The sequence below is a fragment of the Parambassis ranga genome, chromosome 10 (genome assembly GCF_900634625.1).
Source record: "Parambassis ranga chromosome 10, fParRan2.1, whole genome shotgun sequence".
Taxonomy (NCBI): domain Eukaryota; kingdom Metazoa; phylum Chordata; class Actinopteri; family Ambassidae; genus Parambassis; species Parambassis ranga.
Window position 1 is genome coordinate 11,560,115 of NC_041031.1, and position 14,717 is coordinate 11,574,831.

General features: G+C 40.8%; 1 protein-coding gene across 1 annotated transcript in view; it reads right to left on the minus strand.

The window, feature by feature from the left end:
• The window catches only part of spock1 (SPARC (osteonectin), cwcv and kazal like domains proteoglycan 1), a 74,510-nt gene that overhangs the window by 25,481 nt on the left and 34,312 nt on the right, over positions 1 to 14,717 (minus strand). The window contains exons 3-5 of the mRNA XM_028416276.1: positions 14,680 to 14,688; positions 12,467 to 12,512; positions 2,616 to 2,696 (exon numbers count right to left, since the gene is read on the minus strand). Coding sequence (XP_028272077.1) covers positions 2,616 to 2,696; positions 12,467 to 12,512; positions 14,680 to 14,688 — 136 coding nt within the window. The remainder of the gene's footprint in view (positions 1 to 2,615; positions 2,697 to 12,466; positions 12,513 to 14,679; positions 14,689 to 14,717) is intronic.

Here is a 14,717-nt window from a genome sequence, read left to right on the forward strand (position 1 = left end):
AGAAGAAGAGAGCTAAAAGAAAAACTGATGAGGAGCAGATTAAAATCTGCTTTGTGAAGCTTCCTCGGGGTGTGACTGTTTGGCCTGAGAGAGGCACTAGAGCGAGGGATGTCAGGGAGGAATGATGGAGGAGTGAAAGCACAGAGAGGGCCCCTGGGAGGATGCAGCGATAGAACAGATTCGCCATCCAGAAAATTAATTATTGAGAACATGGACAAATCATATTATTGTGGATGTAAGTGAGGAATGTGGAAGATAAACAGGCTCTGCCAGTTTGAATGTCAGGGAAGAAACCAGAGTGGCTTATGGGAGAAAAATATCTGGAGAGAGGGAGAGAGAGGGGCTATTGACTATCACTTACAAACTGAATATTCATCACTGCCACACAACCGTTATACACACAACAGCACATGCAAGCTCACACTGTATTGTGAAAATCCCTGAAAGAGGAAGCTTTGTGAAAATGTTGTTGGCCGCAAAGCAATTTTAAAAAAGGACACTATGAAAGCAAATAATCAAACAGTCTTTGAAGCTTCAAAGCAAAGGAGCAAATATGCTGTATAAGGACAACATGCCTGATGGAGACAAGTTCAGGTAGAAATTGTTAATTGTCACGGTCTAAACAAAGTTATACACAGCCTCTTGTGCTTTAAGTGCAGCATGTCCTCATACATAAACAATAGGTTGCTTTCCAAACAACACAGGACGGTCAGCATTTAGTCAATACCAGACTTATACCCTTTTTAATTGCTTCCTGTCCTGTGCTAGAATGCTACTTTTTCACAGAGTTGACTTGATGTTCACGGTTTGGGTTAATACTGTTGTTCATTGTGAGGCATCACAACTACTTGGTCTGGTTGGTTCACCCCTCTGAAATAAAATAAAAAAACTTGCTTCACTGTGGGAGAGAGAAGATTTCACATGACTGTAGTAGCTACATGTAGCACACACTGGCTGTTTGATTCATCTAAAATATAATATTTTTGTAAGGACAGGCTGTCTGGAATGGAAACAACATCTTTGTGTCCATTGTGGCTGCCCTGATTGAATTTATGCCCAGTTGAGTCCTTCCAATGTGACTACGGTGATGCAACCTCCAAAGTCTAATGCTCATTCTGCTGGAACACACAAGCTGTGACTCAATTCAAGGCTGCATTGGTAGACCGACTGCGTCACAGAAAATTTTTCACATGCAGCGAAGAAACACAGCACGGTTTTCTATTGGAATGAAGGATTTAAACATTGGACTTATACCACTCTACATTGGACACAGATGATGTGTTGTTATTCTTACATATTCTTATTCTTCAGTATTAGAATTTTTATAAGAATGAAAGTCATCAAAGACACTATAATAAAGGTTATTTGAAGGTCAGAAGTAAGCAGTTAGTAGCAGAAAGGGAAGGTTTTCCATTTATTCTGTCTAGATTTTTTCCTTTTTTATGCTTGCACAACGTTAAGTGGTCTCTTTTTTTATGTTTAAAAAAAAAAAAAAAAAAAAGATCCCCAAGGCACTTAACGGCCGTGTGCTGCTGCCAGACATGGAGTTTGTGTCAGTTTGACCTTTAGTCAATTTCAGGAGAGGTCACAATGAAAGACCACAAGCTTGACTTACAAAATGATTCTCTGGCTCACTGTGATCTCTTTCTCTGTTTCCACTCTTCACACATCACTCTCTCTCACACACACACAAAAACACACACACGGTGGACAGATCTGACCTCTCGCCTCACCCTTCAGTGTCAGAGATAATTAAATGTTTTTGCACTGTCCTAGACTGTGGCATTCATTAATCTACAATGTGTTGCGTGTGTGAGCATGCATGAGTGTGTGCGTCAGTGTCTTTGTGTGTGTGCAAGCTTAAAGGAGGGCCAATTTTTCCCTCAATCACCACAATCTACCTCCTGCTACTACTGCATCAAAATATTTATATTTCTGTCCTCATGAAACATTGAGGAAATACTGCATTGTTTACACTTATGTCATATTTCTTCTTGCCATACTTCAGCAAAAAATGAATAATAAATGAGCTTGATGCCTTTTCCATACTGTACAATTAAATCAAATTTAGGGGTTACTGACAACAATAGAAACAAATACATCTTGTGTCACTTTTGGCTGTGCTAAGCCACACACCCGAACAAACAGGTGTGAATGCTCTTTTGTATTACAGCCCACTCGCCAAATTACAATGGCAGCATGCACTAACAGTGTCATGTTGCCAGTGAAGTTAATCCTGGAAATTACTCAATGTTAGCAAACAGACTAGCTTTGATCATTGTGCGTAAATAAGACCTGATGGACCTGGTTAAAACGACAAGCTCCGAGCTCGGTTATCTCCCTCTTCCACATGCACATCTCTGCATATAACCTCAGACAGGGCTGGGGAAGTAATTGCACTAAACACTCCTGTATTATTCCCACTGTTTTATGGGAACTGCAGCTGAGACAGCAGAGTGGAACAGTTTGGGATCAGTCTGTTGTGAAGGTCTATCTACCAAACCATTTATTTCTCTTATATCTGAGAAGATGAAACAATCAGTATATGAATTAGTCATTATTAATAGTAAACAAGCAGAAGAGCATTTTGATAGAAAAATGTTGCCCAAACTCACCTTCCTGTATTGTCTTCTTAGCTGAGCTGGTGTGAGCTTTAGTTTCTGGGTGTCCATATCTACCAGGCTCAGCCACCCGCTCTAAAGGGAAAACAATACAAATAAAACAAAGCAATTAGTATTGATGGATGTTTAAAGTAAACTTAGTTTAGCACATAGTGGATAGTGGTGGAGAGATTTGTGCTGGAAGATCAGTTGCAGCCCCGCCTCAACCAAGCCAAGATGGATTAACACATCAATCTGCAGATGTTCATGAAGAAGCCCCCTAGAACTTCCTCTTCCTGTTTTTGTTTTTATTCACAAAAACCTAATTACTAAGCTGTCACCATGGTGGTTTAGTTGTGAACGTCCTGTTTCCTGTCTTCTGGTTACTGTATCCAAACTCCATCTCATGCACAAATATGTGAGTAGCATCAATCTTCCCATCTCTTAGAAAATGCTTTTCAAAATGTTTGGCTGTATTTCTATATTCCTCTGCTCCTTACAATCCAAAAACCAAGACTGTTTTAATGAGCACCAGAAAGACAGTTTAAAATCCACAGCCAGATCTGACCAAGCCAGACTGGTATAAATATAATATTTCTAATTTAAAGGGAATAATCTTCGCTGGTTCCTTTCTCTTTCACACTCGCTGCAGTACAACCTCCCACATGGAAGCAGGCCAGCGGCAGCAGAGCCTCGGGGGGGAGGCAGAGCAGCCAAACTCTGAGGTACAGGGAGTTTGTCATATCTGTCTGTAGGCTGTGACATTAACACCAGAGATGATTAACTCCCTGAACTCATCCATCTTTCGTATTTTTTAGTGAGCGAGGACTGACCATGGGTTGTATATAATGACCAGGAAAAAGTGTATGTGAGCCAGACGTTGGTCCAACTTTTTGTCAATACCACCTCTATTCATTATTCGTACGCTCCCTTTTTGTCAAAACCTCTCCTTTCCTCATTATGGAACGACTTTCTTATCTCAGAGTTATCCTCTCCACAGGCAATCTCTCTCAAGTGCTCTCTGTAGGCCTCATGTCTATATATCTTTGTATCTCCCTCCCTGAGACTCTTTGATGCCACTGTCAGTTTGGCATGGTGGCATTCAGCCTAAGAACTCTTGCTACGCTCGCAGCCCAACGACTGTCTGCTCACGTCCACTGAAGTTTATTTATCCTAATATACCATGATTACTAGAGGCTCTCTTGGCTACGGGCTACCAAAGGGCAGAAGCAAAACACACATCCATGTACATTCCACTGTACTCTATGTGATGTACTGTTGTGTGTGTGTCTCCCCTTGAAAACAGCTTGTTCAGCAGTGTTCACATACTGCAGTCCATTGATTCACAACTTTAGTTTGCTCTCAGTTTGTTGTTGGTTTTGGCTCTGTAAGCTGGAGGTGCAGGGCAGTAACAATTCACTCTGCACACTGTTGTCCTGTCTGCCAAGATTCACTCTTTTTAAAGACCAACGCTGTCCCTTCTTCCATACTGCACAAATATTTAACTGCTTTGTGGATACAATTGGATTCACCTGTTCATTAAATTAACAATACCCTCGGCGTGCATTTTCTTCCTATGCATCTCAGCAGGCTCAAGTTATCATTGATAACCACCTAGGCGCACTCTTGTGTTTGTGTTAGACTCGTTAATTTACTGCGTATGCCTGAAATCACTGTAGCATGTATGTGTGCATTTCAGCTGATAATCCCATTTATGTGCTAAGACTCGTCAGAGCACAAAGCTCGACGCTCTGAACGGGGGAGATAAGGGCTGAGCTCGGGGTCGTGGATATTGAGTCACTTTTTATGATGTAGCCAACAAGCCATTAAAATCAGAGCAGTAAACAATGTTTAAAGAACGCCCGGAGAGCGAGCAACCAACCCTTAACGCATTTTACTGAAATGAGATATTTGTTCTCGCTCCAGCTCTGCACTCCCATTTCCGACGCAGACCTGAGGTGCTCGCTTGTTGTTTGTTGTCCTATCGCTCTCTTTTCTTATCAGTTTCCCTCCCTTTCTTATTCTTTTAGCTGCTCCAGGCGCAGATCAAAGATGGTTTTATGAAAGTGTATTAAGAGGCAGTGACAGAGTTAGGAGAGATTAAAGATGGACCGATGAGAAATGGGAGCAGACAGACAGCATATCTTCAGAGAGACAGAGGCTTAGTGAATTGGAGAAAGAGCTGATGAAATATATAACAACGACGAACACTCTGCTGGGAAAACACAATGTCATGTCTAATCAGGCTGATTGGCAATTTGGAAGCTCCAGATTTTCGAGGCTTTGTTTGCTGCTTCCACAGCCAAGCCAGAGTGCATCACAAATGGCTTTGGTTTTTGCTGCCAAAATGGTTCCCATAGCAACCGCTTATGTAATCTAACTAATACAGACAGAAGTAGTAAACACCTGAACTTAACTTGCATAGTCTTCTGTCTGTCTTCCTCTGTATTGTGTACTGGGTGCCAGTTTGACTCTCCTGCGCTCCTCTGGTCTTGCTGTGATAAAGGGGCACTGCGTGGCATTTGTAATCCTCCCTTTGACTCACCCTCTCTCTGGATAATGCATTGCAGTCACAAGCTCACAAATCTGTCGGGCATGCCCATATACAAGAAGCCAGATTCAAATAGGCAGAGTACTGATTCTAGCATTGCTCTTCCTGACAGCACAACTATTATCTGCTGCCAAGGACTCTTCCTCTTGTCTTGTCTCTGTGCTCAGGTTGAAAAAGCCCGCTCAGTGCGAATCCCCAACTGGCACTCAGCAAGAGTAAGTAAGTAAAAGTAATGTACATGTGAAAAGTCATAAATAAAAATGTTGACTTTGACTTTGAAAAGAGGCCTAAGCTGACCTGGAGGACCTAAAAGATTTTAGCTCAAGGGGGGAAAGCCAGGCAGGAGCTATGGAGAGGAGTATGGACAAAGAAGTTTGATAATGTAGTGAGGTTAAACACATTTGTTTGTGATTCACTCACAAGCACGGCTGGAGGTTTCGAGTGAGTGTGTGTGATTGTTTGACAGGAGGTATTTCTGCCTTCTTGTAAATGGGAAGAGTAAAACTAAATGTCAGGACACGGCTGATATGATGACTACTAGGCAGTCACTCTCCAAACGGCTGCACTCATTGACAGTTGGATGAAAAATGAAAGCAAAGTGTGTGTTTTTAAGGTGTGTGTTTCTGTGTTAAATTAAAATGCTAATACTACCAATATATCAGCACAACTGGTGATTTTACTGTAAAATGATGGTTAGCTGTAGTTACCCAGATTAGCATGCTCAGTTGCATTGTAACCAATGTAACCAATGGAAATCAAGTGAATGTGTATCAGTAAGTAAAGATGTGGTGTTGTTCATACTGAAGTTTTAAATTAAAGTTTAACACGTTTTTGACATGGTTTGACGGTATTTTACAGGGTGTCAGAAGCGTTCTAAAAGTGGCTAGAACTCAGAGAGCCTGGCCTGCCTGACATCAGTGCCTTACCCAGGCAAGAGATTAGGAGGTCCAAGTTAGCACATTGATATATGCTAGGAGCTATGAAGCGGAGAATACCTCAAATCATTTCATTTCAGACCAATGATAACTGTGATAACACTGCTAAATATGATGCATACTTCATGCTGAAGAAAAACACAATATGCGCAAGAGTGTGTTTCCATCAGGGAGTAAGGGGAAGTGGCCGTGTCATTTTTAAAAACCCTCCATGAACTGAGTGAAACTGCCTTTGGGGAAGGGAAAAAAATACGTTACGCATCTCATGTCTACAATCGCTTTGGAAATGGCAATGAAGATAATATGACAAGCTGAGGATATTGAGCAACAGAGAGAGAAGAGGCAGTCAAGCAGGCAGCCTGCAGAGGAGCTGCAGAAGGGGAAAAGCCTGTCCCAAGTGGAACTGATGTCGCAACTTACTAGAGAGAGAGACGGTAGCAGATATGGGGCTGCTAAAACAACAACAGGAAGTTAAAGTAGCAGTAGGACAGATTCAGTCAGATTCAATCAAGGTCCACATGATCCACAAGATCCACATGTCAGTCAAGATCCACTTGTAAGGACACAAATCTTGTGAACTACAAAAAGCAACGAGCAAGACGAGTTCCTCTGCCACTGTAAGGCGAAACAGAGAAAGTCATGCAGTCATGCACAGAGTGGTGTGTGCTGATGGTACCAGTCATGAAGCAGATAGGAGCAGTGAGAATTTGTTTAGAAAACCTGAACGATAACATAGAAAGAGTGCGATACCTACCACCGGCAACAGAAGAGACATTGGCTAAGCTGTCAGGATCCACAGTCTTCACCTCTCTAGATTCAGGCAATTTTGGCAAGGCATGTTACATGAAGGCAGCAGCCTCCTAACCACATTCATTACCCCCTTGCGTCAAACATTTGCCCTTTGGGACAAACATCACCCTAGAAATCTTTCAGCACAATACAGGTGTTAGTGTTCCCTCTCCTCTTGATGTGTTCTTCAATAAGAACAACAATGCACAACATGAAGCCCAGTCTCACGGTCCATCCCTGCCAGTTTGTTCAGTGTCACTCTGTGGAGACTATACTTCTGAACGAACTTACCTCAGTGGAGATTCTGACACTGTTTTTTTCGATTTTTGACCACTGTTTTCTTGTCTTTAGTGCCATCAAAACTGCTAATTGAATGAAAGATAAAGCCACACTCCCATCCCTGAGAAAGGAATGTGGTCCCACAATGGCTGTATAATGCAGAGATGTGGAAGCTAATAGACAACAGGGGGATCACGTTCTGATGACGCCCTGGTCCTGATGAGGACCAGGGCAAAACCAGATTAAAATGACAGAGTTGTTAGACAAGGTCCACTCTATTTCCTGACATGTTAGAAAATACTGTTTTCCAACTGAAAGCGGACATTTGAGAACATCAGCACTGAAAGTTTTCTAACTGTACCATTGTCAGAATAAAATATCAATCTGACCACAAATTCTCCCATTAACCAGTAATGAAAAAGACTGTTAGGTGCTTAGATGAATTTTCAAAAGCTGTTGGGGGATTTAGGAGTTGAAATTATGTTTTAATGGTATAAGCTTCATGGTCCTGGGTCAGTTTTGGCACATTATAAAAGCATGAAGCTGAGGCGTGAGTGCAGCAGATGTCAGTGTAATCCACCTACAGGGCAAGCTGTGCTGTCTGGGACCCAGGCCAGTGTCACCCACACAACCCTGCCTCCTTAGAGAGCTGCTGAATACAGCCTGAAGCACAGCGTGTACAGAGGACTAACAGGTTAACCATCCATAACTGGCAAATTGTCAGGTCAATGAACTGTCACCATGGAAACAAGTTCATGTGGCACTGCAAAAATTCTCCAACATGTGCACGAGACATACAAGTGGTATGTGAAATTTTTAACTAAACTGTGTTCACCACACAAATTAGTTTTAGACATAAATCACTTTAATTAGACTTAATGATCTATTAATCTGTATAATCATATTTTTCAAGAATTAATTGACAATGTGTACTGCCCAACATAAAGGAAAGACTACTGAGCTATGGGACAGTGTATGTCCAATGCGAAAGTGATCAAGCAATGTGTAAGTGGAGCTGAAGGGGACAACATGTTGATGAGTCTATCTCCAGCAGCGCAAAAGAAGGAGATAAAAGACAAGACACATGAGTGCACATGGGGAATGTGATAATAATAACCAAACATCTTAAAATATTAATCTAATATGCATGAAAACAGCCAACAATTCATTCTCTCAGGCTTTCAGTGTGTGTTTGTGTGTGTTCACGTCATTGTGGTTTCGTGGATTCACAGTCACCCATTCTTCATCATTACATAATTTCCATCTGATGAACTCAATATGTCAGAAATAATAGAAAACTGTGGAGAAACAATGAGCAGAAACACAGAGCTTATGAACTGAAAGGGGCTGTGAGGGAAGAATGAATAAGTGAAAATGAGTGTGATGTTTAAAGAGAAAGGCGAAAGACTGAACCAGATTTTAAGGTACACTGCTGCATAAATGCATATTTTTGCATGAGCAGCACTTTATATAACTTCTATTGGGTTATTTAACTGCCTGGAAGCAAAATACTAACATAACCTGTGCAGGATGTTAAGAATGAAACTATTTCAATCTTTTCAAAACTTTGCATGTGACTCTGTAGCGTTGTAAAAATAAATGGGCATGATCCAGTTCTTATTTCAGCTGCAAGAGCTTTTAACTCTACACTTTCCTTTAGCAGAGAACATAAATGTGTATGATTCTTCCTCATGAGGATGCTTAGCCAAGAGAGACCTTTGTAGGTGCAAACTTCTGTAAGTATGAGAATTGACTTTTGGTTCTGTTGATGAAAACACTAGTTGTTCAGAGACTTTGGTTTCCTTTACTGCAAAGTATGTCAGCTGTTTGATATCCAGGAGTTTGCTGAAACTAGTCCATTAAAAAGTGCTCAAAAAGACTATAAGACTCAGTTACACCTCTGAATTTTGCCATCTGCTTTGGATGTTATAGCTGTTATCACTAAAACTACTGGGGTCCTCTTCCACCACCACTAACAGCATCCACCTCATTAAATGTATTATCATCCAGTCCAATTGCCCTCTTTAAGTGCAGTTAAGTGTCCCATTAACTGCTGTTGTCTGAGTTGCATTATTGATATTTTATCACCTGATCGCTATCGTCCCATTAAAGAGTCATTATCAGTTGAATTTTCACCCAATTCAATGTCTGTTTATTACAAAAAATTATTATCACCTGATCATCCCATTCAATGATGTTATCATTCCAGGAATGGTAAAACTCTGACTACCAGTGTGCTGCTGGACCTCATTAAAAGCCAGAAAAAGTCTGAAAAAGAGATTTACCAGAGATGGATCTGCTCGCTCAGCGTCACCAACAAGTCATTTGTGATCCTGCTGATTTCATTCATTGGATGCTGCCGAGGTGAGCATCAATCGCAGAGTGATTAATCAGGGGACCGGATTTCCCCTTATCCACATTCCTGGTGCTGATTAGTCTCCAAGGGCGACCTGTGACTCATTAGTCAATCTGAAATCAGCAGGTGGTGATGTCAACATTCTTTCCTAGCCAACACTGGCCTCGAGTGATATAGTCACACATGTCACTTGAATATTTTTTTGTTCTAAATCACACATTTAAATCAGATTTCTGTCATATATTTTGAGGTGCTCTTCAAGCACTTTCTGTTGTGGTTGTGGTTTAGATCTTTGCAGTTTGTCTAAAAGGCCCTAACTTTTATTTGATTTTTAGATACAGCTGATGAGAATGACAAGTACGAATTGTCAAAGAGTCCATCTTGTTTGCTAATTGACGACTGTGCATCACATTACAGTAGATGACTCGTATATAACATCCTGTCATGCTGGACTTAACAGCAGTGTGATTTCAGACACGTGATACTAGCAAATGTTCCCAAAAGAGGGCCAGATTGCCTGATTGGTTCCTATTACTTATTTGCTGCCTAACTGTTTTCCTCTCCATTACTCCCAGCTGTGCTGTTTGTGTGGGAGTGACTGCAGAATGCATTTTGATTGGAGCAGTGTGATCTGAGCTCTGCAGCAGCCGTGTTGCAGCTGAAGTGCAGCATCACAGACTGAGGAAGTGCTTTTAGGCTCCATTTAACTGGCACAAGGCTAACTCTGGATAAAAGCACAGAACTATCACCTCACTAACAACTGTCAAAAAATTAGTTACTCACATACAAGGAGTGTGTGTGGCCTTTGTGAATGCTGAAAAATGTCTGCGTAAGAAGCACGTTTTTATAACAGTTCTGACAAATTGTAATAAGTACTGCAGGATGTGACTGATAAAGTTCCCATAAAGCGTTTAATGGGTGCTTTTTCCACTCCGCTTTGCTTTTCTGTGAAAACAAAGATCTAAGAAGACCAGTTTGTCCTGTATGTTCAGCTCCTGACACCGGAGCCAACAACGTCCACCCTTCCTAATCAGCTCTGCCAGTGTTCCTGTAACCAAGTCACACTGGTATGGGACAATCCACAATTACAGTCAATCGTATGCCTAGGTCCTCCACTGATGATTGTAAAGCCTTTCAGTTAAAAAAGGTTTTTATTAACAAATTCCTAATGGGAGATCAGCGTTTTTTTGGGACGTCAAACATTATCCCACCTAACAAGTCGTGCTATGAGGTATTTTCTCAAATATTAAAAATTCTATGGATCCCCATCTTGTGGTTCCCTGCACTGCAGCTACAGTATATAATCAGATAAAAACAGCAAAATCTACTTGGATTTAATGGGAACTTTAAATGGTTGCTACAAAGATGTTTTAAATTAACTGTCTCCTGCCGCTATTAAATTAAAACTTGGGTTAATTTCAACTTCAGCTGTAATTTTGTTGCATAACTGCTGCTTCCATCTGTTATGATAAGGCTTCATACTTCATAAAGTAATTACTGATATCTCAGAATCTCTGGAAACAGCTTAAAAATCTCTGCTGGGGCTACGAATACAAGCAGTCAGACAATTTATGCACCATGTTTGTTGACACATTGGATGTGATTGTAGAGATATACGTATGTGAACAAATTGCTGTACATATGAAAATGAAATCCAAGTTGTAATCACTAGACATCAGATGTAAATGAGCAGTGACGTCCTGGGGAGTGTGTGTGTGTGTGTGTGTGTAGCATAAATTTAATCAACTGCTGAACGTCCTTCCCTTTTAGTCACACTCTGTCTGTGTATCTGGCCTAATTCTGTGAGAGATAAATAAAGGGTGTACAGCTGACAGCCTCAATACATGATCTTATGGAAATCAGACCTGGTGCCTCTGCATGCAGTGTGACACGCAGGTGTCAGCTCACAGTAGCTTTTGTTTTTAGTTGATAATTCTTTTAGCTTTGAAACTGTGCCATGTTCTTCCTGGATTTGGACACAGAGGATTTGTCCAGTATCTTACTGTAGGTATTTATTCCCTGGTTGGAGGAATGCAGCTCTGTTTACCTTTTGTTTTTAGTCATCTCTGAGAAAGTGAGAGAGAATAACCAGAATTCGATGCACCGGGGCGAGGCTGTTCTCATTAGGCTTGGTTTCCACTAGGAGCTGGCCCAGATAAACCCACTCAGCAAGTCTTTCCCTGAAGAGTTACAGTTACTGTGCTAGATATGCAAAACCAAGCCAACACAGAACAGAACAGACTGAGTGGTAGGAAGATTTAAGGTCTGGTATGCGGCGGTCCAATTAACCCCTCACCCTGCCACCAAAACTGTGTGTGTGTGTATGTGTGTGTGCATGAGGGTAAGAGTGTGAAAGCGAGCGAATGGTGTTTGTTATAATTGAGTTTACTCAAGAGTTACTGAGGGTCTTAGAGCATTACACACTTGAGTGTGATTGATAAAGTGGACTTGGCATTATTGCCATAGTAAGTCCATAAGCAGCACATACAGTGAAAAAAGCAGCAACACACACACACACAAAGGTGTGTTTCCACTGCAGAGGACATTACATCGACTTCCTGGGCAGTGCTCATTCAAAGATTTACAGATTTAGATTATGAAGACTTTTCTTCCACAAAAGAAAGAGTAGAAACAGATTTATGTCTTCACAACAAGAGGATTGAATTTTTGGCAGCAGCTCACTGAACACTGCAATCAGTTCATTTGGAGTCCTTCTAATACATCTGCTGTAAAACTGTGCCATTAAAGCAGAGACTGAAGGATGTATGATGTGAACATAAATCAAGTATACAAAGCTTTTGATTCCATTACTTAAACTCCTCCTGAAGAGTCCTTGATGATTCACATTCATAGATACATTTATCGCTGGTACTCTGTCAGTACTGATGTTTGGACACCCCATAGTCCCACATGCAGTGCACATTAATACCACAATTCATAATCAAACAAGACTCACCTTGATCAAGAGACTTGGCAGGAGCCCAGCTTTTGAAGTAGTCATCCTGAGTGGAAACACAACACAAGAAACTGGGTTATATATATAAAAAAAAAGCAACCGTGCAGAGAATATCATTGGAGTGAACAGCCCAAATACTAAAACGAACTGCTGAGAAATCCTGTTCTCATTCTCCTTCTTCCTTTTTGGTTTCATACTTTAAGTAAAAAAATAATGATGGCAGTTGAAAATGAAAAGATACAGAAAGGTAGCTGCTTGTTTCAGGTTTAAATAGGGCACAAACACACAGAGAAACCTGCAGGAGCCACACTGGGGAGTAAAGTAGAGTGTGAGAGGTGTTGAACTAGGACAAAAACATTTAATGTCAAGGTCAACAGGGTTTTTCACACTGGAAAACAGCGTCGTAGTTGTTGAGAGAGATGTGATGTGTTGTGTTTTGGCAGCTGCTGTTCGCATTTGAAGAGCACACACCACTCTGATTTACTCAGAGTCAGAGCTATAAAAACCTCATCAAGTGAATGGATTAAAATAAAAATAAAAACAGGTGTACTCTAGCTAGTGGACTCAGCCGAGAGGAGATTTGCATTTGTTAAATCAAATAGTCTTTGATTCAGTGGCTCCACATTGAGAACAGATTCCCACCCAGTTAGAGGCACCTTTTTCTGTGCGACCAATTAAAACCCCCCCACTGCCAGAAGAGACACAGCTGAAATGCTGCTACACATACAGGTGGATGTACTGGTTAAGAGTAACTATTAGATAAAAGTGCATTTCTCAGTGCATTCTCTGTTTCAGTGAAACAGCTGGAAATATAAAGGGTTTTTTTGCATGCAGTGGTAAATTCTGAGGGTTTGTGTTATTTTGCCTCCATAACGAGGCAAATTACACATATAGGTGTTTATTCTCACATTTTTGTAGGCATTATATAAAAAGTATAAATATTTCAGTAGATAATACTTAATTTAATATTTAAACAACATTGTATAAATATATTTATAGGGAACTTTTAGGGGAACACTTTGACTAAAGTTTCATATAACACTACGAGTTAAATGTATCTATGAGGACTACAATCACAGAATGTATCCACAAGTGTAACACACACAGACACACACACACATGCACCCAGACATACGTGCACACAGGCACACACAGACATCACAATAGACATAGAGGTGGTGTCTGCAGCTAAAGTAATACCTACAGTGAGCCATATGTGTGTCAGCAGGGAGTGAGCCTGTGTCAGTGACACTATGTGAACCAGGCAGAGAAAACCTGCTGTGTCTGAAAGTAGGATATCTTTCTGCTTTATTATTGAATAAAAGGGAGAGAGAGAGAGGAGGGGAGCTGTGAACTGAGGCCCTCACAGAAAACAGTCCAGAGGAAACGTTCAGTTCTATTAATGACAACAACGTTTGAGCCAACCAAGTTTGAAATGAGATGAAACCTAATTAGCTTTTCCCCAAGGTGCTTATTTAACTCATGTCCTCACTTCTTTTATTGCCTCATATCCCATGTCCATCTCTCTTAAGCTTTGATGTTTGCAGAGCTCTGACATGACTCTGACTGCATTTCTATTTACAGTAGATGACTTCCTCGGCCGTAAGTGAACTCTCACTGAATGTATTTTTTGATAATAACAAAAGCATAAAGATGGTAAACACTTTATGCTTTATGGTAAGCAATTGATTAGTTCATTTTTTTATTGTTGACTTGCACTCTTTCTCTTCGGCAATGAACATTTGTTTCATGACTCATGTTAGCTAATACAGTTATATTGCTAGCAAAATGAGCAACTCGATCAGCCCTGCATGTGGATGTATTAGCACCATTATCCTCAGTTTGGTGTTCTGGTAGAGCCACTCTCAAAGAAAGTTCCTAAAGGTTTTGGAAGGTTTAGGTGAGCTAATTACCAGAAGAGAATATTTTTTTTAAACAATACTAAAAGTTATGTTCTGATAATATGTACAGAGACTTAATGCTAAACTCACAAATCCTGTGAAACCATTACAGCAAGATTTTAATATGCTGAACTATACCACGCTATGCCTGACCAGCCACCCAACCTGCCATGAATTTAAATCAGCAACACCTCTCCAGCTCTTCGACAATGCCTTATAACAAGTGTCAGACAAACACTGCAATGTCTGGAAGGTACTGCAGCATGTTTCAAAACAATATTATCGAGTTACAAAAACAGTGTCGATACTTACCTCTGCTTCCTTTAAATGATTGCAGAGGACAGAGGGGG